The sequence below is a fragment of the Corapipo altera genome, unplaced genomic scaffold, assembly GCF_003945725.1.
Source record: "Corapipo altera isolate COAL_440 unplaced genomic scaffold, ASM394572v1 71, whole genome shotgun sequence".
Lineage (NCBI taxonomy): Eukaryota > Metazoa > Chordata > Aves > Passeriformes > Pipridae > Corapipo > Corapipo altera.
In genome coordinates this window covers 1,981,227-2,004,777 of record NW_020884916.1, presented here as the reverse complement: position 1 = coordinate 2,004,777, position 23,551 = coordinate 1,981,227, and the positions used below count along the sequence as shown (strand labels likewise).

The window sequence follows — 23,551 nt, the reverse complement described above, 5'->3', positions numbered from 1 at the left end:
CATAATTTCATTACTTCATCCAAACCAGATGAAGAACTGCTGCTGTATCTCAACAAGCAATAAACAAATGCCACCAAGATCATCCTACTGCCTCCTGTTGATCAAGCACAAAGCCAGTTCACTCCTCCCAGCCACACACACTTAATTCTTTAGTTTTTTAATCCGAAAAAAAATGCTAGATGGAAAAAAATTGTGAAGAAAAGTTCTTTACGCTGTTCTCCCTGAAAATCAGAGCTGAAAGGGCAAAAGGTGTGCTTGACCTTGGAAGTGGTGCCAGGACTGGAAGCCCCGGGGGGGTTGGACACTCGCTGCTGCAGCAGATCCAGTCGTGGTGGCACGGGAGGAAGGGCAGCCTGTGGAGCCACGGAGAAGGGAGAGGGAGGACGCTCCACCTGAGACAGGGAAGAATGGGAAAATCAACAAATGACTCCATCCAGCAGAGCTCCTTTCCTCTACAGAGGCTTTAAGTCTCTGTGACTCAGACTGGCTGCAATATTGATGACAAATCACTCTGTGATAAACAATTATACCGCTGGTAATGAAGACAGTGTCACAGGACAGGCAGCAAGCCCTGTGAGACACAACTGAAAACACACACTTAGCAACACCAGCCAAGCTGTTTGGTTGGAGTAACAAATCTGCCTGAGCAGGAACAAGCTGCTTTTGGACACCAGAGGGCACGAGCTGCTGCAAAACCTGCTGTCACTGTGCAAACTGCCTCAACTACAGTGTCAGGGCTGGTGCAGTAATCACTCCATTTCTGTCCCTAGAAAAGTGCTTTTCCACATAACAAATCCAAAGAGTGCCTCTTCTTCTCTTTGTTTTCTCTTTTTACAAGCAAAGCTTGTGCTTTCTAACTTTGAAAAGCTTTACAAGGGTTGGAACTCACTAATGCCAATCCTACTCCATACCCTGACAGGATGTCTCACCAAGGAAATTGTTTTGCTTCCCCAAGATATGTATAAATAAACTACCTCCAGGAATAGTGTTTACTGTTTAGTATGTTACTTCACAAGGTGGAAGATAAAGACAAATAAGACTACAGGTAAACCAGAGCAAAATATTTTTTCTGACCAGAAAAGGCAGCTTGTTTTAGTTGATTCAACTATTAAAAATTAGCCAAATTCAAACTCACTTCCCTATGCAGAAAAACAATGCAAGAGCAGCAATGAGATTTTAGGAAAAAGCCACACAGGGATCCCTAAAAAATGTCTGCCTTATACACAGCTCCTGGAGGGAAGTAGCACTAATGGCAGAGTTATCACACCTTTATTATATACACTTATCAGGCACCATATAAAAAGCTGACAGTCAAATTGACTTCCTCAGCAAAACAGCCTGTCCTCTACCTTGTTAGTCATCAGGACCTTGGGAAGGCTGTGCCTGCCTGGCTGTACTCACCACTGGGGAAAACTGGAGGGATTTGTGCTGATCTGGGTGAACTCTGGCTGGTAAATCAAAGGCAGCATGGCCAACACACAGAGGAGTGTTACAGACCTACACCTGCCATTCCCACAGGAAGGTCAGGCCAGCCCTTTTCACCCTTCCAGGGATTCTTTCAACACACAAGAGATCAAAGGATTCCAAGTGTTTAATAAAAACAGTGTGAACTTAACTCACCAAACTGAACCTAAATCCCTGTTTTCCATAATGAGTAGGATCCTTTCCCTTTATAAGGTTTGATGACCCTCACAGGCACAAATCACTAAAACCACGGGAAACTGGTGGGGCAAATGCACTGCCAGACCTGCTGTCACCCACTGCAGGGACCTTACTTTGGTACCAGCCAGCTCCTTCATCATGAAGAGGGAATCATCAGCCTTGTCATCCTCATCATCATCGTAACTGGGGGAGGGAGTTCCTTCTGCCCCTTGCCGGGATAATCCTCCTCCTCCCCTGGGGTCGAAGGGATCCACCACGATGGGCTCCGTGCCCTTGATCTCACAGCGGCAGAAAGGACAACCCTGGCCCTCTGATTCCTGCAGGGAACAGAAGGCATCTGTCACAGCACCACTGGGATGCAGGAGTTAAACACATGGTTAATGCACAGCGAGGTTTAAACCTGCTTTTTGGCAGGTACCTTCCAACTGACAAGGAGACAAAGGCAAACTGTGCTACAAATACAGAGTATTTTCTCCCTGAAGCAGAAAACCAGCTTTTTAGCAAGTTCTCACACTTCTTGCCTATTCCAGCAGATCTAAACTGCTTCTGATGCACTGATATTACTGAACTGTGAGCTCCAGTCCTCAGTTCTGCTGTTTTATCTCCATCCCTGCAGGAAACTGCCCAGTTTGGAGTGTGAGAGAGCAGAGGGAATGCCTTACCTGCCAGGCCGTGAGGCAGGACGTGCACATCAGGTGGCCACAAGGTTCAATCTTCACGTCCTTGTCGTTCTCAGCACAGATTTTACACAGCTGGAAGGTGGAGCCCATCTCACAGTACAGCTCATATTGTTCCTTAGGGAAAGACAGACAGACAGGGGTGATGCCATCAAACAAAAAGGAGAACAGAAGTCTGCAAAGATTTTACTATAATTTTATGTATCAAGCTCTGAAGAAAGTGGACTTCAAATTATCTCAGTTTTTCACTTAAGTGTCCCAAGAAAAGCAGGGCTCAAGACATGCTGAATGGCACAAAAGCATCAATACTTGGCAGAACATTCTAAAAATAAACCCTTTAAATATGTCTTTGCCCATTCAAAGATTTCTGTAATTCCTGTAAAATACAGAGGCCTTAAAAACAAACTTGGGAATACCAAGTATGACAGAATTGTGGAAATAGCTAAATGAGGCTAGAAACTGGGAGTTTGATGGGACAGAATATTTTACTCACCTGTGTAACTTTAATGTGGTCCTGAGGTGTGGGCTCACACAAGCCAGTCAAGTCAGGATTCTGATTCCGGCCATCAGGAAATAAATAACTGGAAGCAGTTGGGAAAAAAAAAGCTCTCTCTCTATATGTGCATGTACACACAGTGCATAAGTACACATATACAGAAATCAGGTATATTCTGGGGATGGTGAAGAAAAGAAAGGATGAAGGTGAGAAGTGAGGGGTGGAAATTCAAGGTATTCTGAATTCAGAAGGTTTTGGAAGAATCTGATGATCCAACAAAAAAACAAATATGTTATTTTTAAAAATAAAAATAAAAAGAAGTTTGTTGTCCCTCCTGGCAGCAATTTTTATTTTAAACAGGATGTTATGGTCCCAGACTATTCTTCTTAAATCATCCTATATAATATATATATATATATATATATAATAATAATTGTAATATCAAGAATAAGAAAACTGATGCCATAATATCAGTGGCTGTAGCTCAAATTAAAGGCTTGACTAAAAAGAGATCTATGACAAGGGAAACACTGCTGCACATTTACCACCTGCCACTGCAGAGGGCAGCAAAGACAACTGTGCCAAAGTAGCTCAATACATGAATTATTCCACTGGCAGCAACGGGACCACTCCCCATTGCACTGAGGTGTGAATTTTGACAAAGGTACTTACAAGCCTTCCCTGAAGCCATCGATCAGTGCTTGAAAAAGGGGTTTGTTGTGGGGGATGGTCTGCAGGATGTTCCCATCTGCAGTGACGTAGCCAATGGCCCACTGCCCCAGGCGGGTGCAGCTCAGCCGGAAAATGTAACTGAGGAAAGGGAAAGAAACTTCAGCTCAGAGCAAACAGAAGAGATTCGATGTCAAGCAGGCAGCCTTTGTGCCTGGCTCTCTCCAGACAGCAAATAAAAATCAGGAATAACTTGATTATTTATACCAGCTTTTCTCAACTGACCCCCAGGCAGATCAAAGGGGAACTTTGCAACGTGATACGAGGCGAGAAAAGCATCCAGGTGACATTAAACCCAGAGCAGGACAAGTTAACACCCTTAAAATCTTTTTTTTGAAGTTAACTTTAAAAAACCCAGCAAACACCAAGACCCACAAGCAGCCCAGACAAGGTTTCCATTTCTAAAAGCAGCACAGAACTGACCACATAACCCCCAGAAACGACCCTGTGGCCCTTCCTGCCCAGCCAGAAACGTCAGCTCAGCGGGGACAGCCATCAGTGGTGTCAGTGAGAACCATCCAAAACACTGAGCACGAACCTGCCAGGTTTGTGAATGAATTTCTGCAGCCTGGCCTTCACCTCGTCATAGGTCAGGAATGCCATATAACCAGGGTGAGTCACTGCCAGGCTGTTCCAGTTCCTGAGCAAGGACGACCACGGCTGTGGGAGCAACACAAAAAGAGATTAACCACTCACTCCTGAGAGGTGTCAACACACACAACACCCCTTCATCAAAGGGGTCAGTTCTTCAGTTGTAGGAACAGGCTTAGTCATCCAGCAGAGGAACCAAAACATCCATTCCCATGCAGCACTGAGCGTTTGGGTTCTTCTCTTGTTGGTGATAAAACCATCACCCAAGACAGACCTTCATCAAAACTTCTTTAACAAATATTAAGAGGGAAGGCCCTGAGGTCCCAGCTCAGGAACAGCTATCAGCTGGGCTGCTTCTGCAGAGACAGTGACTCACTCCTGAGACAGGGATAAAGCCAAGGGTTTAATGAGGTGATGCACAGCACCAGAAACCACGAGTAGTCTGATCTCCAACACTTCCTAAATGGCCTCAGGACAGTGACCTCTCCTTTTTGTCTCAGTTTCACTGTCTGCAACTTGTGACTGTTCCTCAACCACCCAACCTCACCGGGGTGTGGCAAGGATTGCTGGCTAGTCTGAGATCTGAATAAATAAACCAGCACACACATGTTAAATATCCCTTAAAATAATACCCCAAAAGTCACAACAACGATTTGAAAGCTCTCAACCTTAAGAAGGACTTGGGTGTCTAAATCTCATCCGATTTTTCTGAATTTTTTCACTTGCCCACAAGAAGGTATCAGCACCCCCTAAGAACTTTGCATCTCTTGGAATTTGCAGCAACTCTTGACTTGTCCTCTATGTACAATAGCTGGAAAAAGTACTGCATGAGATCAGCTACATTGCAACACCAAACATGGGAATTTTTCATCTAGACATATCTTAATTACAACCCAGCCTATCACATGGGAAAAGGCAAGTCAGAGCCAAAGAAGTAAGTGATTGTTCTTCTAAATACCCAATTGTACCATCAGAAGCTGCGTTTTTTAATTTAGCACTATTAAAGACTCAGGGTTAGAATTTTGCCTCCTATTAATATCACTTCAGTGAGATTTCACCCAACACAGACGTGGCCACAACATCCTGGCTGTGTCAGTTCAAAAGAGAGGAAGCCCAAATTTCCATGCTCGTGCTCCATCCTGAACAACCTCCCCCCCCCAATATGGAAAATAAATCTGACAAGGAAGAAAAAGACAAGAGTGATAAACTAAGCTTCACATTTCCTGGCTTGCAGATGTGTCAGAACTCCAGGTTCAAAGTGACCTTTGAAAGGGAAAACCTGATTCATGGCAGGATACTGAATGTGCAGTATATATTTAGATAATTTTTTTCTTCTACAACCACAAATATCACACATGGGATCCTAAGTATTACTAAAGCTGTTTAAGGGATGAAGGGCAAGACAACCAAATCCCGTGCAGTATAAACAATGTCATTTGAGTGCATAAAACAGGCTGGGAAAAAAAAAAAAGAGTTGAACCTGAAGCACTGAGGCAGTTCTTACCTGAAAAAGTCGTGTGAAGATATCAAATTCAAACACTGAAATGTAGTCATTGCAGGTCAGATCAATGGTTGACTTGAGGGCCATGGCTTCCAGCCCTGAGCTGATGGGATGCACCTCGTGCAAGGCCTGGCGGAAGCTTTTCCAAGGAACGATGGTCCTGGGGAAAACCAACGTTGGGATATGTCTGAAAACCACCCCCATGGACACACCTATTATTTTTGGTGAGTATCCAGCTCAGGAGGTTTATTTATTCATGTCACACAAGCAAGGATTTCTTGGTGCTGCAGGAAATCAGCAGCCAAAGGAACTTCAGGCAATTTTCTCTGCACGTGCAAAATTTTGGAGTCAGAAGCCCAGCCCTGCTTCCTCCTTTCCCTTTTCCTACCACAGCATCACTTGATAATAATTTCACACTGTTGCAGCTGGTAGAGAAGGAGTTAACAGTAGGTCTTATAGCAGAGGTCTAGGTGGTTTTAAAAAAAAAAAAGAAAAAAGCTACAAACAATTCTCTAAAGAAGGATTAACTGGAGAAGTGAGATAATCAGAAGCCAAAGCAGAGGCTCCTGTTTAAAGGAATATTTTCCTTCTTTTAATATATCAAGTGGAATAGAAACACAGAAAGAAGATGCCTCACTTCAGACAACTCTGTTATTCATGAGTAAATATATTATGGCTTTTTGTTCTGACAGCTACTAATTAAACTCTTTAGGTGAAGTACCTCAGTTCCCTTAGTTTGAAAGCAGTACCAAATCTATTCATTTTAATCCCCAAATGTTGCTGTGAACACCTCTGTGGTTCATTCAGTCAGTGCTTTATTAGATACAAAAGCTAAAGCTGACATTTCAACAGTTTTCACACAAATCCACACTGCAGCACTTCACTTTCCCCTTCACTCCACCTCATCAAAGCCACTCTGCAAACAGAAATTCAGGAAAAAGGGTGACCAAGTGCTTGGAAACACTAATTGGAGGGAAGATGAAAAGAAAGGACAGTTAATATTTGGGAGCATGGTAACTTTTGGAAGAAGAAAGCAGATTATTTTGCATGGTAACTTTTGGAAGAAGAAAGCAGATTATTTTGCATAGTTTGTGGAGCTTACTTACAAGTTAAGGAACTAAATCAAGGAGAGGAAGAGTTAAGCTGAATAATCAAGGGAAACTGTGACAGTAAGTGGGAAAAGAGTCATCATTTGACACATTTAAAACCAGATAGGACAAAAATCTGGGAAATGTAATGTGGGAACAATCCCTTATCTCACCCCAGAGAGGAACCAAATGACCAGCAGGTCTTTCCCATTGTTCACTTTAACCTGACAAAGCCCTTCCTCAATGTCAAAACAGAATTCAAAAAAGTACATTTTGCTGCAAATCGTTCCCACATCCATATTTTTAAGCACAGTTAGAAACTTACTTTTCCCCAAAAGCCTTCCTCCAGAATTCTGCAGCATCTGCCTTGGTGATCCGGAACGTGTCTCCCTGGAAGAGGCCACTTGGGAAGATCCCTTTGAGCTCTGCCAGCATGTGGCTGAAGATCAGGGACAGCTTTGTCAGGTTCCGCCTGCAAAGGACCACAAACCCAAACATTTCTTTCAAAAAGGTGCAGTTTATCACTCTGAACACAGCAGAAACAGTATTTATTGCAATTCAAGAATGATCCCAGCATGGAAAATTCCTTGTTTGGGACCACCTCCCAAGTGTTCCCTCAGTATTCAGAACATCCAACACATGGGAGTTATCAGCAGAGTTTGTAAAGACATTTTCCACAATGCCAAACTCTGCATAATGTCTTTAAGGAGGGCAGGTTATTTTCAAGGCAAAAATACAGTCACTGAAAATGTGTAAAGCCAGTATTCAGACCTCACCCTGTCAAGTATTGAAGACAAAAACTCATCTGACTCCCTCGCCCTTGGGTTTGAAAATAAAACTATAACTGCCTTGGACCACCACTGTCTTGGGCAAAATAAAACTACTTGCCCAAAATAAAACTACTACTGTCTTTGCTGCCCAGCAAATTTGGGTATGGTCAGCCAAGCACATGATTTCTGACCCTGAACAAGTGCATGGTTTAAACAAAACACTGAACACTGCAGGAAGCCAAGGAATATTCCTGTGTCCAACTTGTTTATCCCTTCTGCCCAAGAGCCTTCTGGCTTAGCTGAGCTTCAGGAAGTGTCTGCACTCAGCTGAGCACATCAGTTAAGAGCTTCCTGAGGCTTAAGGATGGCTAAACAAAGGATTTCACACACACACATGGTTTCCAAAAACATTTCTGATAGCTGAACATTTTGAATTCTCAAGGTTATCAATTTTTTACAAATATTCAGCTGTAGCTGTAGTCAAATAACAGGCAAAACACAGGAAGTGAACATAAAGAGCAGCAAATTGCAGAACACTTTATGTCAGTAACAAGCTTTTACAGCAACTGGTTACCAAGCCTGTGCTAAAAGCACAAATATTTACTTTCCTTTATTTTAACAAGTTACATATTTGTAAATTTATACAGACCAAATAAATGCCTGCAATTAGAGTGAACATTTTTACTGGCACAGCGAAGTTTAGTGATGATTGTAGTTTATTTTTAGTAACATCAGAACTGTCCTTATCTCCACTGCTTCAACTGAAGTGAGTGTGCTCCCAGAAAAGGGTGATATGTTCAAAGGAGATCAAAGATTCCCAGATATTTTCAGCCACAGATTTCCATGTTTCTTACAGACTGTGATGGCCCTTTTTTTCAAACTTTTAGCTAACAGGGTAATCAACACAAATGCTGTCACCAAGAGCTGCACCAGAGCTGTGCCAAGCACAGTTTGGGAAGCACTAAATCCCAGTGCTGGGAATTCAAACACCTGGCATGACAAGCACTGCTGAAAATGGTACTCAGGGACCACAGGCCACATCAGTCAGCTCTTCTCAGAGTGTGCAACCAGCTGAAGGCAACACCTGTGCCAGCTTCAGAGAAGTTTCTGTTCCGTGGGCATGCCCAAAGGCAGAGCAGAGCATGGCTGAGGTGGGATTTCACAGCCCTCAGGGCTTTCCCACATGCAGGCAAAGCACTCAGATCGTTATTGTCAGAGTTAATGAATCAAGTGAAAGCTTAAAAAAGCCAAATGTTTTTCCACTGTGTACAGTAAGCAGCTATTTTACTGAGGAGCACCTCCAGTTCCAGCATGGAGGCATCAGTCCTCTTGCACACAAAGTTAACTGAGAATTGGTTCTGTAACAACCCCAGAGCCTGTTGAGCTGCAGTTAATGCCTGTAAAATCCTGCTGCCTTAAAATGACAAGGCTCCAGAGATTTGGGGAACCAAAACCAGCATGAAGCAAGAGGGTTCCTTCAGTTACCCCGTGCTGGCTCCCCAAGGCTGAGCAGGTCTGTTCCTCCCTCCATCCTCCCTCCTCTGCTGTGGTTCTGCTACTTCCTTCCTGCTTCAGGACTGGCTTTGCTCCACACATCTCTGTGGAATAGGAGAGGTCGAGCAGACACTTCCATCTGCCCCCCAAGGCCAGCCCCAGTTGGGTTTTCTGCTGCTGTTGCCTCCCCCTGACCCAGAGGGAATTTTTCTTCCCCATTTCCCTGGATTTTCCCACCATATAGCCCCAGTGTTGCAAAACCACTAAGGGCAGAGGATGGTTTAATCAGCCTTGTCTCCCTCATTTCAATTAATTCACATTACAAAGCCCCACAGCACCTAATGTGCTTCGTGGCTAAATGCCTTTTCACCTCAAGGCCACGTTAACGTGGCACTGCCATTTCTGCCACTGCCAGCTATCATTTTTTCTCATTTCCTTCCAATATTTCTCACCCCCTTCACAGCCAAGCAGCTGCCATGGGATAATTTTGTTCCTCCTGATTTAGTCACAATATTGTGCTCACTTGCCATAATTTGACGTGCACATACTGCTGGGTCTGTGAAGTTCCTTCTGCTGGAGGAAATATGCTACAAACAGGGCTGTGCAGAGGAATTCAGAGCTGGAACAGAAGACAACCAACCTCAAAATGCTTCCCCTTCTCTGTAATTAAAGTGCTTATTTCTTATTCTTACACACTTACGTTGAGGTGACAGGGTCAGCTCCCACTAGAGGTAAGTGCAAGCTCCAGTACTTATGAAAAAACAAACCACAACCCCAAAAACCACATTTTTTTTTCCTGTAACTACCTTACATCTTATGATTTTCTAGTGTGAAGATTTAAGAGCTAGAAAAAAAAAAAAAGAGTTAAAAAACCCACCCCAACAGTTCTTAACGACTCTGCAACAAGCAAAATGCACCTTTGGAAACCACAAAGGTGTGGGGTTCTCACATCACACGTGTTTTTCAGATGAACTGAGCACCAGGGCACGAGCAGCTCAACCCAATTTCAGCAGATGGTTTGATGTGCCTGGTTTCAAAAAAAAAAAAAAAGAATAACTCTGGCTCCTATCACACTCCCACATCAGCAACAAGTTTTCTGCGTGTTCCTCCTGTTCAGATAAACCTCCAGTTAATGCTTATAAACACCAAGTGGAAATTGAGGTGATCCCAAGCTGTCTTTTGTGACTCTGAGGCAGTTTCAGTGTCCTCCACAGGCAGTAATCAGATTTAAAAATAGAAACAGCGGAACTACTTTCAACAAAACTTGCAACACAGGAAGTGAATGAAATTCCACTTAACTATTACTGGCTCAACAGAAGGCACTTTGCAGAGCTCTGCTCTGTAACACTCACAGGATTGCCTCAGGACAACTAAGAGAGCAGGTTGACTTTAAATTAATTGCCTGTACTCTAGAATTTGAGACCAATTCCTTTCAGTGCCTTGGATATTACAGGACAGAAAGCTTTGGGTATTACAGGGCAGAAATATCACACAAATACACGTTTCCTTACACCCTTCTGAATCCTGACATTTTCCAGCTCACATATATATATGTATTTAAACACCTTGAGGTCTGTGAGCAGAGCTTGGCAACGAGTTCAAAGTGTCACAGAAACCACCCCAAAAACTTTGGCACACCCCTATTTTTATGCAAGTGGCTGTGACTGATCTGAAGCAGAAAGGACAAGAGGCCACTGTGCTGACCAGAAGGACCAAACCTACTGACCTTTAAAGGATCTGGACTTGTTATTCTAGGCACAGATATTTTTAACAAGCTACATTTCTTTCAGTGTTAAGAAGCTAAAAAAAAAATAAAAAAATCCACTTTTGAAGTTTAAATATTATAGAAAACTCTTTAAAGAGAAGAATACATTTGCTATGATTAATGGTCTTTAAAAAGTTCAACATAGAGGATTGATAAGGGATAAGCCTCTCAGGTAACAGATTAATTCTTTTACCAAATTCAAGGGACTACACAGCAAACTTACTGTTCAGGACACTCCTCATTATACTTATATTTGAGCTCTCTGCACTGGGATCAAATTTATACTTCAGGGGCTAATTTGCTATAGTTAAAGAGAAAAACAGAGCCCAAAAGCCCTGTTTCCAAATCAAGGAAAACTCCAAATCTCAAGCTGAATCTTCAGCCACTTCAAAACTGTGCTGGGTATCAAGGGGGAATGGCCTTAAACTGATGGAGGGCAGGCTCAGATTAGATATTAAGAAGTTGAAATCCAAAACCACAAATCCAAAAAGTAGCATCTCAGCCCTTAACACACAAGCCAAACACCCAAGAGACACGATTCAGTTGCCAAGTAGCAGAAACAGATTTTTGCCAACATCAAAAAAAAAAAAAGAAATCTATCCACATTTCAAATGATAATTACTACAAGCTAACTAATGTGCTTGCAATTCCACCCACAGCAGCAAGTCCACAGAGTTAGTCTTCCATAAAACTCTACAATTTTATAGGCTCTGAGAGCAAAGAAGAATAAAAACCTTACTTCCTTATTATGCAATAATCTGAAAGCTTACATTTGTCCATAAATTGATTTTCAAGACTAGACAGAAAGAAAACTGTAATAAATGCAAGCTTAGATCCAATTATGCTAAGTGTTACTTAAGTTCCAAAACTATCACCTAAACTGCAATTTAAAGCCAAATTAAAAAGAAATAATTCACATTCCTCTCTCCAACAACATTTACATGATAATGAATTTCTTCTTGGGTAATAAGCAGTTAGTTAGTGTTCATATGCTGGAGCCTGGCAAGGAAACCTTTCTTGTGGGCAGCTTTGGAGCCTGTTCTTTTCTTTAAGATGTTCTAATTTAAATGCAGATGTAGACTTCACACTAGTGGGTTTTGTTTAAAAAAAAAAAAAAAAAGTCTTGCTGTATTAGAAGGAAGTGGCAGAAAGAGGACATTTGAGTCCCACATTTCACACTGTATCTCCTCTTCCCTGGGCAGGAATGTGTGCAAGAGCTCTAAAATATGAGATTAGAGCACCAACCCCCCCTCCCCCAGAGACTTTTTCTGGTTCATGTTTTAGCACAAGTGTTTTCCAACTTTTTCCTCTTTAAATTCCAACCCTTTTTTTTTTTTTTCTTTCTTTCTTCCCCAAGTCATTCTTCATGCACTTCCTTCCCCTTCAGAGATATGTATGGTCATTTCCAGTAGACATTAAATACTGGTGGCTTTTTCCTGTGCAAATTAGTTAAGTCTTTGGAGCTGAAGAAGCAAATTAAATCCTGCTGAGCCAGCATCCTGTAAGGCTGTTGTCAAAAGAACAATTAAATATGGAGCAGCTTCCCAAAGCTTTATTTCACCTCCCTGCTCTATGGAAAGGGTTTATGATATTCCCTGACTCCTCTACAGACACGATTGTTTTGTTAACTGGGTTTGTTAACAGTTTGTTTCCCAAAGCTGAACCAGAAAAATAACTTGTGCTATTCCTTAAACATCCAGTTCACATCCTCAGTAATTCTTTTTCATCCACTCCCCCACCCTCCACCTCCCATAACTGTGTTCTGATATGGAAACATTTGAGTGGTTGGATTTTACATAGAAAATAAACTCTCTGAATTTTCCCCCTTAATAGGCTCTTTTAAAATAATTAGTATATTTAATTCTTTGGTGAAAAAAGGACTCTTCAGCCTAATTCATCCTTTCCCAGGCCCACAGACAATCCTACTGATCAACAAGCTATTTTTCAGTGCTGCCATGCCAGGTATAATCCATTTACACAACTGCAAAACCACTGGTGCAATAAGTAATTTATGTAGTGGGGGAAGCTGACAAATGGCAGCTCCTCTGTGCAAGCAGGGGGGCTGAGAAATAAAAGCTTTCTGCAATGGAAAGGAAAAAAAAAAAATAGTCCAAGGCAACCACTGAGCCTCCAAATGAAACTGAAATCAAGAGCTCAGGCATGGGCAGAGCAGTGGTATCAGTGTGGATGGCACTGCCAAGCAATGGAACCATCACACAGCAGGGAAAAAATACATATGTTTAACCAGATTTTTGTTATTACCACTAGTTAAAAAGTAAACTCAAGAAATTCATCATGTTTACAGGTTCGGAGAAGTCACTGGAGTATTTAGCACTGGATAAAAAAGGAACCACAGCTCTGGAAATATGTATAGCCCCAAGAATTCCTGCTAATTACTGCACTCAGCCAACCAATTATTGGATGACTTGCCTTTACATGGGACAAAATATCCAAAATTATTAACTCTGGAAATCCTATTTGATTCCAAGACCAAAGCCTACAGGTGTTACTGGTAGCTGTCAAAACTCAGAGGAGCAACACAGTTATCTCCACAAAAACCCACTCACAAGTCACCAAGTCCAATCTGATCTACTTGCTAAAATTCAGTATTTAAACAGTAACTAGGAGCTGCTACTTGTACTTATTAGTCAGGAAGTGCACACACACAGAGCTTTAAAAGCACCCTCAGCAGCATTAATTTTTAAACAGATATGGAAGTGAGCTAAAGCAGAATTTAAACAGCATCTTGAAAGCTCTCCTAATAAAACAAGAGAGTTCTCTTCACAAAAATCGCAGCAGGAGCTCACTCGAGAGAGGAACAACTGTGGTTAATTTATATATACACAGAAAAAAAACCCTCTACATCAAACCCACAGCTCTCCAGAGCCAGAAGAGCTGCTGCAGAGCTAAGAAAAGAAAGGAAGGCATTGAGTGTTCCAGTACTGGCCGGGTGCTGTTACCACAGAGGAGGTGACACGGGACAGCCACGTTCATCTGAACAGCCCAAACCTGGAGGGACAAACTCCCCTGCTTTTGTGAGCACAGTCAGGGCTCCCAGCAGCCTTTCCAAACCCTGCTCACAGCACTCAGAATCACAGATCACAGAATCAGCTGGGTTGGAAGGGACCTCTGAGATCATCCAGTTCAACCCTTGATCCAACCCCGCCGTGGTTCCCAGCCCATGGCACTGATGCCACATCCAGTCTGTCCTTAAACACCTCCAGGGATGGAGAATCCCCCACTTCCCTGGGCAGCCCATTCCAATGGCTGAGCACCCTCTCTGCAAAGAAATTCTTCCTAATCTCCAACCTAAACCTCCCCTGGCACAGCTGAAGACCGAGCCCTCTTGTCTTGCTGATGGTTGCCTGGGAAAAGAGACCAACCCCCCCCTGGCTCCCCCCTCCTGACAGGGAGTTGCAGAGAGTGAGGAGGTCTCCCCTGAGCCTCCTCTTCTCCAGGCTGAACAGCCCCAGCTCCCTCAGCCTCTCCTCACAGCACTTGTGCTCCAGTCCCTTCCCCAGCCTCGTTGCTCTTCCCTGGACCTGCTCCAGCCCCTCAATGTCCTTCCTGAGCTGAGGGCCCAGAGCTGGACACAGCACTCCAGGGGTGGCCTCACCAGTGCTGAGTCCAGGGGTAGAGTCACTTCCCTGGACCTGTTGGCCACACTGTTCCTGAGCCAGGCCAGGATCCATTGGCCCTCTTGGCCACCTGGGCACACTCTGGCTCATTTTCAGCTTCCTGTCAATCCAAACCCCCAGTCCCTTCCTGCCTGGTTGCTCTCCAGCCCCTCTGTCCCCATCCTGTAGCACTGCTCTCTTCTGCTCCTCTGCTGCAGCCTGGGAGGAGAACAAACCCCTCTGTGCATTCTCTTTTCAAACCCACCTTTAAACGCTCAGGACACGACTTATTTTGTACTTCTGCATTTGAAAGCCCAAGGAATGCCCACTTTATGCTCCTTCACGTGCCCTGAACACAAGCACAACACTGCACCAAACATCTTGCAGCTCTTCACTCAGAAAGCAGCACCAGCACCTCCAAGACCTGGTGAATCTCCCCAGCTCTGCTCCAATTCTGCCTCACAGCACACTGGAGAACCCCTAAAAATGTCTGTTCTTTGTGTATTTACCTCTCAGTTTGGAAATAATAAGAATAGAGGGTTGATACTCAAGTGATGAAGACAATTCTGGTCCTAAAATCTAAGAGAGGCTTCATTTTTCATTACTGGTCTGTTTGCTGGGAGCAAACACCTGCACAGCTTCCACACTGGTTATGCAAATGTCAAAACAGTGCATTTGCTCTGCATCAAGAGACATTTGGGGGAGGAAAATAAGAGCACACACAACAGGAGGCAAAATGAATGCTAAGTCTGGAAGGCAGGAAGAAAGAAGCTTCAAGAACAACAGAGGAAAAAAGGGTCACAAAAAGTCAAGACAATGTGATTATTAGATTTTTAAAGTCCTCTTCTCAAAACACTGCAGATTAACAGCCATAAACTTGCATGAAATCAAGAGAAAACTACATTTTTTTACATATACAATATATACACACACACATATATACACACTGACATGAGTCCATTCCCCATGAATACCAGATTCAGGTTATATTTCTTTGCTTTGCAGACTCCTGACAATCCTCCAGAAAAGCTTCTCCTGCACTTGGAATATTTGAATGTATTAATTCTTACAAAAATTAGTGTTTTTCTTCCACTCCTAGCAAGGTAAGAAGATTTAAGTTTCTTCACCTTAAATTATTATATCCATTTTAAATCTGTAAGTGCAGTTATAGAAAAGATGAATGTAACTCAATTTCAGATATAACAAATAGCACTAAAGTGATCAGGTTCCATGAGCTCATACAACCAGGAAAGTCTGACACTGGAAGTGCAGCATTTAACAAAATCCCCAAAATCCAAAAGCCCCATTCTTTGTGCAAATCTCTTTTGGACTGGTACACAGCTCATATGCACTGACTGCTGCAACCTCCTCCTTTTCCATGACAAATGAAAGAACTGAGAAGGTTCCCATGCTCCTGACCAGGAAAAGGCTCTCTGGCATTACCCATTTAGGACAAAACAGCAACTGCTGCTTCCTGGGCTGACTGGAGGAGTAAAGGAAGATGCAGTGAGAGCAATCAGGATGTGATGCTGTTTTTATGCCTGTGTTTACAAGTCTCACCACAGTTCCTTCCCTGGTAAGCTGTTTACTCATAAATGGGACAATTAGCAATCCCCCAGGGACTCCCATCCCTGCTGTGAGAACACCAGCCCTCACTGCAATCCTCTGTCTGACTTCACATCTGTCAATCTGCATTTCCCTCCCTCCCTTTACTCAATTAGTCAGGATACAAACCAACCAGGATGATAAACTCTCTGGAATTGTTTCTCTCTGCTTCTCTTTGAAACTGGAGGTGGGATTTTGGCTTTGGGACTGACACAGCCATCATTTACCCATCAGATGTTCCAGATTCGTGACAGGCAGATCACAATACACACACACAGAGGCAGCAACAACCCAGAAAGAAACTTTTCATTTCTTAATTCCTTCTTCCACGCAGTGGGTAACAATTCAAACAGCATTAGCAATGCCTTCTGGAGACACCATCACAGGCTTTGCTTGGAGCTCAACATGACAGAATATGCTACACAGAGTTCAATATTAAACCAGAAACATGTGCCAGCACTTCTCCCCCCTCCAGTAACTCAAGCAAGTAGTTGCCAGGGCGTTAACCACATTCTCCCCAGGGCAATTATGTTCAGCCACTGGATGGTTTTTACTCTTTTTTTCCACCTTTTTTTTTTTTTTTAATTCAGCATCTACTTCAATTCAGCATCTACTTCAAAATCCTGAAATGAGTTTAGAGTTACAAATGTATGCCTTGTATATCTCTGTCTGTCAGACCTGCTGCCAACAGCCACACAAATGTGTAAGGTTAACCTTTTCCAGGGCTTTATTCTAATCTTAAATCATCTTTCCTTAATGCTGGATGAAGAAACACTTTTTCTACAGTGCAGTGCTCATTAAACTCAAATGTTTTTTGTTCAAGAGAGCCTTATATTCAGATGCAAATGCAGTTTCTACCTCCACCTATCCCTTCCAGTAAGTGCTGTTCACCTTGAAGACGTCCCTTGATCTCAGCTCTGCCTTTGCACAAAAGGAAAGACGAGGTGACAAGTGATCTCCCTTAAATACGAAGTATCCAACCTATTTAGTTTGGAACCATTTCTCTGCATTACCTAGGCTGGGAGTTCTCCTCGTACATCCTTTCCTTCCCTTCCTTGAAGAGGCTGATGGTCTGCTTGGTTTTCTTCATCAGGTTCTCCATGAACACCCGGAAATACTCGTTCTCCCCCAGGGTCTCCATCTTGCCCTCGTAGCGGGACAGGATGGTCCTCAGGTGCTGGTAGGTGTCAGGCAGCAGGTCCAGGATGTAAGGGGGGCTGTTCTTCAGGGCCAGCTTGGGGTTCTGACACAAACGCACCACCTGCGCTCAGGGGAGAAAACACCCTCTTGAAATCAAGTGACCGGGAGCTTAAACACAATTCAGCGTCAAAAGTCTGAAATGTTCGCCCTCAAACTGCATTTCTTGGTCAAGTCCAGACAGAATCACGGAATCATTTGGTTTGGAAAAGACCTCCAAGACCACCCAGGCCAACTTGTGACCTACCATCCCCTTGTCCCACAGCCCAGAGCACTGGGTGCCACGGCCAGTCCCTCCTTGGACACCTCCAGGGATGGGGACTCCACCACCACCCTGGGCAGCCCCTGCCAATTTGTTTGGGAAAAATTTGTTTGACAACTCCTTCCTTGAACAAATTCCTCCTGATGTCCAACCTGACCCCCCCTTGGCACAAATTGAGCCCATTTCCTCTCATCCTGCCCCTTGTTCTCTGGGAGCAGAGCCCAATTTCCCCCTGGCTACAACCTCCATTCAGGTAGTTTTAGAGGGTGATCAGGTCTCCCCTGAGCCTCCTTTTCTCCAGGCTGTTTTCTCCAGACAGTCAGCCCAGCCACCATAGAAGACTCCAATTTCTGGACTGAAGAGCCTCTGGACTGATGAAACTCATGACAATAAATTTCTGTGGCAGGGGAGGATAAAGGAAGCCACTTTGCCCCCTGTCACAGCCCAAATTTTCCACTGCCTAAACTGAGAGAATAATAGGGACAGTTGATGGCAAAGCAGCAAACTGAAAAATTCAGCAGTGCACTTTCAGCTATAAAAAGGGCTGAAATTAGAGTTGTGAGGTCAGTTTTAGATCAAGCTTATAAGAACCAGCAGCTGGGATAGTTTTAGTGGCTAACACTTCCATGTTCTGTGATTTACAGTAAACTTGGGAGGAAGCACAGAACAAAATGTAGTTACAGTTTCCTATTCTTCACTATAATAAATGTTAAACAGGTCTAAACTGAGGACACTGCCAGGTATGAGGGAATTACAGGTATCAAACGACACAAAACTGAAGTGCAGCAGATAGGAAAAGGCAAAAGAATAATTTAATATCCTTTTGCAGCACATCATGTCCACAAAACCTTGTGAAACCTTCAAGAGGAATTGAGCAGTTCCCTACAGTGGATATTTAAATACCTCCTTCACTTAAACACTGATGGTAAACAGAGTCAGTTCTTCTGAAGCAGCGTTTTAGCATTTAACTGTGTGTGCAAAAAGCAACCTGGTGAAGTGACATCTCCAATTCTACCTGACCTGCAGCAGTGCCCCTAACAAGAGCTGACTGAGAAAGGTTCCATTTCAGCCCAGAGAAAGGCACACAGTGTACCAAAAACTCCAACAGGAAAAAAAATCAAACTGCCCTTGAAAAAAAATCACACGCCTAAAAAAGCCTCTGCAAGAATACATGGGGGGGGAAAAAACAAACCACCAAACTTTTCCCTCCATTTTGCAGAGGCTGCCAAGGATTAGGAGGTCTAGATAAGGAGATGGATGGCCAGACAGCTGACTGAGTCAATTGATGCTGATGCCTCAACTGCTGCTTCCTTGGAGCCTGTGAACATTGTACAATGAACCATATCAACAAATTGAGTCAACACATTTGTCCCCTGGAAAAAAAAAAAATAGTTTCACTCTGCAGCATGAATAGGTTCTAAATATGCTCCTCAGACACAGCTGAGTTGTGCTCTGGGGTAGCAAAACCTTTTTCTTCAGCAGAAATTGTTTATTCCACAGTAGGTTTAAAACCTTAACAAACACAGTCAGCTCTTAGGAGGAAGCCACATTAAGCAAGCAAACAAGTCAGAGTATGCACTTCCCTCAGCCATCTGAGAGAGCAATTTGGCTGCTGCCCTTTGAAAATACCCAGCTCTGGAAGCAGCAAACCCGCTGTATTTCAGCTTTGATACCAATCAGAACAGTTTCCCCACAGCAGAAGCAAGTTCTGCAAACTGCTCCTTCTCAGAGCCCCCACCAAACACTTCCCGAGAAGTGACTCGCAAAGATCCCTCAAACAGTCAACAGAAAGGTCAAAACTGCTGTTATTTTATTATCAAATCAGCTTCTTTATTTACCAAGCAGAGCAGAATTAGCTAAGATAAGCAGCTGAACAATGCTACACGACTGGGAACTGCTGCCTCTTGAGCAAACTTGGTGGTTTTATAACACAACAGCACCAAAAGCAGTCGCATTTTGCTTCTTTCTCTACGTGTGCACTTGCAGCATCATGACAGAGCCCAAAGGAATGTTCCCAGCCCTGGGAACAGCTGCCCCTCAGCAGCCACCCAGCCTTCCACAGGGACCAGCAACGTGGAAGGAAATGCAGCAAAAAGCAGCAAATATTTTCTGTTAGGTGTGATGGCAGCAGAGAGAAGCGATCCCTGCTTTTAAATTATCAGCCCAACGCATCCAAGTTTGCCTGGTTTATGCTTTGTTCTCTCAGGAACAAGCCTTTTTGGGTTTTTAGACGTGCCAACAAAGCACTGCAAGCTTAGCATTGACATTCTAAGAGGTGTAGCCTTTTTAAACCCTAAAATTGAAATTATCCGCTCGATTTTCCAAACTCGAGAGCAGAAAATAATAATAATAAAAAAACCAGTTTCCCCAACTCAGTTTTGAAGAAAGAATCTTCAAAACAGGAGGAAAAACAATCTCATCTAGGTCTTGGAGGCCTGGAATTGAATGTTTCCCTTCAAGAACCTGCAGCTTGCCTTGACTGATTCCTGGAATTGAGAGTCCCAGGCCTGACAAGCATCCAGGTGCTGCTGTCCCAGGTAAGATTTTCCCTTCCAGCCAGATCTGAAAATTCGTTTTTCCCTTCTTTTAACAGCTGAACAACCAACTTTACTGAAATCACACCTCATTTCAGCTTAAGCCAACAGCAAAACAAAACCTACTCAAACATCTCTTATCTCCTGCTGAATTTGTGTTTGGCCTCTCTTGCACTTCCAGTGAAGGTGACCTGCAGTGGCACTTCTCTACAGCAGTTCTAGGAACTGAATGGCATCAGAAAGCTGCTTAGAGAAGCTTTAGCTCAGAGTTTCTCTTCCTCCTCCGTGTATTCTGTCATTCCTCTGCTCCCTCCCTTCCACCTCATGACTAACCCACCTATTCCTCAAATTCCACCCACAGCAACCAACTCCAGTGGGCTGCACTTAATCACTGCTCTGCAGAGAAGTGCATAAATACCACCTCATTCAGCTCAAGGTGAACATCCACAGGGATGGAAAGGGCTATTTTATGTCCACGGGACCACAGGGAGCTGTGGGAGGAATGGTTAGCGCTGAGGAAAAAACTCAGGACTTCAAATGAAAGAATCTGAAAGACATAAAATACGTCAGGCAGCTTATGGAGAACATTACAGGGGAAATATTTGGACAAGAATCAACTTGCATAGGAAATTCATCAGTCACATCCCAGAGCAGAGATGCACAAATGCTTTGACAACCCCAGCTAATTATGCAGGCTGACAAACGAGGCCGTGAGTGCAGTGTACACACACAGACACAGCACGCAGCTCTGCAAGGCACAAACATCATCTATTAAACATGCACACCAGGGGTTTTTTTTATCTGCACCTGTAACTCCAGAAATCTAACCCATATTCAACACCTTCCACTCACTTAGCCCTTCTCACCACGAGCTTTACTGGTAATTTGCTACACCACTAAAAAGAGTTTGAATTCAGAGGTGTTCTCCTGAGCGTGCCTAAGTACAGCTGTGGTCTAACTGAAATCTGAAAGGCTTTTCACGGCCAAATCTTTCCTCCTGTACAAATCACACTGAGCAACTAACTCTTTAAGACTTTAAGCCTCCATCTAAGGGCTTTTGGAGGCTGCCTACGAGTAAAACTGGAGTCAGTGCACATTTAAAAGAGGTTGGTTTAACTTGTGACAAATACAGCAGCAGCCGTTTCTGTCAGTGGAGAGGGGACAACAACAACAAAGTTCTGAAGCCGTGAAATATCCCCCCCAAAATCCCACTGCCTTTCAAAATGCCAAGGCAATCAGCTGGGTTTTTTTTAGGCCCACCTTTTCCTTTGAACAGGTTAAGAGGTCAAACACAGGCTGACATTCATACCCATATATTCTGTATATGAAGATGTGCATTCTCACAAGTTGCACGTGCAAGTTAAACCCACTCAGGACCCTGTTTCCATGCTCAAACTCCCTTTCCCACATTAGCACTTGTGCTTGCCCTCAATGGCACTTTCTCAAAAGGCTTTTTTCCTCATCCCAGTCTCGCTGTAGGTGATCAAAGCTCATCACAGGCACAGCAAGGCACAACTATAAACCCTGTCTTTTGTGGAGCCAGCCAACACAAAGTGATCTCTTGGCATGAATATAATTTAATACAGCCTTTAAAGAAGTCATTTGCTCTGCCTGCTTTTAGCACTTACTGCAGGAGGCTCAGACACTGCATGGATAAACAATGCAGGGAGAAGAGAGGGAAAGGTGGAAATGCATAAGCCTGCAGGGCAACTGGATGAGGGATCCCATCAGCCCTGCCTGCTGGGAAGAAGGTGGCCAGGTGACACTCCCCAAGGACTGTGGGTGAGCCTTACTCTGAACCCAGTGCCATAAAACACACTGCAACGTGTCAAGCCCAGCCTTGATCTCAGGGCTGCACGGCAACATCAGAGGATTAACCAAAATCCTGCAAAAAACGTCACATTTTTGTTTCATGTCCAGTTCCACGCGCCCACACTCACTCACTGGGCCATTCCTTGAGATCTCCCCAGGGTTTCCTAAAACACTGGATTTACCAGCACACCTAGCCAGGCCAGTGAACCAAATGCCACATCCCCTCACACCACCAGGCCAAAAGGTCTGGTGTCCTGCCCCCGGCAACAGCCATTTCCTGGTGTTTTAAAAGGAGGAGGAGGAGGGGAGAGGCTTAATGACCCCAGAGAGCCATGCCCCTCCTAAAGGTGTGGGACTGGAAAGAAAGGCCTTTCCCACTCCCACACCACAAGTTTTTCCTTGTTTATATTACATTTCATGCTCCTTTTGTCTGTGTAACTATGTGTATTTATTGTAGAGGGTTTATTTCATGTTTTACTTCCCAGTTTTAAGGGAAAGGTTTTGCCCTGAGCTCAGACACGTGTCCCTGTCCATTCAGAAAAGAACAGCCTGACCTGCCTCAAAGCAGGTGCTCCACCACCCAGGCTCTGTCACAGGCCCAGGCTCACCTTCCAACCAGCAAATCCCGGGATTTCTCCCTTGCGCAGTTACACACAGGCAGGACCTGCTGCTGACACCACCTGCAGCTCCCCACCAGGTCCTACCCATTCCCAGTACCTACAGGATTATCATGGGATACCCTGAGGTGGAAAAGACCCATGAGGAGCACCCAGTCCAACCCCTGGCCCTGCACAGGACACCCCAAAAATCCCACCCTGTGCCTGAGATCGCTGCCCAAACACTCCTGGAGCTCTGGCAGCCCTGGGGAAGCACAAACCCCAGATCCCCTTGAGCAGGTCTGCATCCCCCATCCCAAATCACCCCCTCTTCCTCCAACCTGTTGCCCCCACAGCCCACCCCCTGCAGAGCTGCTGATCTCCTTCCCACCCTGGCATCCCACTCTCACTCTGCCTCTGGGATGTCCTCCACTCCTCATCTCTCCATCAGCTCCCACGTGGAATCATGGAATGGTTTGGCTTGGAAGGGACCTTAAAGCTCATCTCGTTCCACCCACTGCCATGGGCAGGGGGACCTTCCACCAGACCAGGTTGCTCCAAACCAAGTCCGGCCTGGTTTTAAAGACTTCCAGGGATGGGGCAGCCACAGCTTCTCTGGGAAAGCCATTCCAGGGCCTCTCCACCCTCGCAGTGAGGAATTTCTTCCCAATACCCCGTTTAAACCTCCTCTCTGTCAGTGTGAACCATTCCCTGTGTCCTGTCAGCCCATGCTCCCTACATCCTTCCCCCCCCAAAGCGCTGCACCCCACTCTGTGCCCGCACACCTCTGACCCCCCAGATCGATCCTCCCAGCCCCAAACCCCTCTCTCCCCGAACTCCAGGCTCATCCCAGACCCCCGAGCCCCAGCTTTACTCCCCTCCACCTCACCCCCCTCCCACCTTATCCATGAGCTTCCAGCACTTCTCCACCATCTTCTTGTCCACGGCGCCGGGCTGGTGCGGCCCGAGGTGGTGGTGGTGCGGCTGGAACGCGTCCTTCATCAGCCCGATCAGCCCGCCGGGGCCTTTCTTCAGCGGCGCCGACATGGGGGACACCCGCACCCGGCCCCCCGTGCCGGGGGGGCCCGTCCGGCACGGCGGCCGCGGCCCTGCAGGGGCCGGTGCGGAGGGCGCTGGGGCCGGGCCGGGCCGGGC

At 44.7% G+C, this 23,551-nt stretch overlaps 1 protein-coding gene across 1 annotated transcript in view; it reads right to left on the bottom strand.

Moving 5' to 3' along the window:
• Positions 1-23,524, bottom strand: part of CBL (Cbl proto-oncogene) — a 31,480-nt gene extending 7,956 nt beyond the window's left edge. The window contains exons 1-10 of the mRNA XM_027655608.1: positions 23,297-23,524; positions 17,009-17,256; positions 7,070-7,216; positions 5,660-5,816; positions 4,103-4,224; positions 3,508-3,645; positions 2,833-2,920; positions 2,325-2,456; positions 1,776-1,979; positions 261-392 (exon numbers count right to left, since the gene is read on the bottom strand). Coding sequence (XP_027511409.1) covers positions 261-392; positions 1,776-1,979; positions 2,325-2,456; positions 2,833-2,920; positions 3,508-3,645; positions 4,103-4,224; positions 5,660-5,816; positions 7,070-7,216; positions 17,009-17,256; positions 23,297-23,443 — 1,515 coding nt within the window. The 5' untranslated portion in view covers positions 23,444-23,524. The remainder of the gene's footprint in view (positions 1-260; positions 393-1,775; positions 1,980-2,324; positions 2,457-2,832; positions 2,921-3,507; positions 3,646-4,102; positions 4,225-5,659; positions 5,817-7,069; positions 7,217-17,008; positions 17,257-23,296) is intronic.
• Between the last annotated feature and the right edge of the window lie 27 nt (positions 23,525-23,551).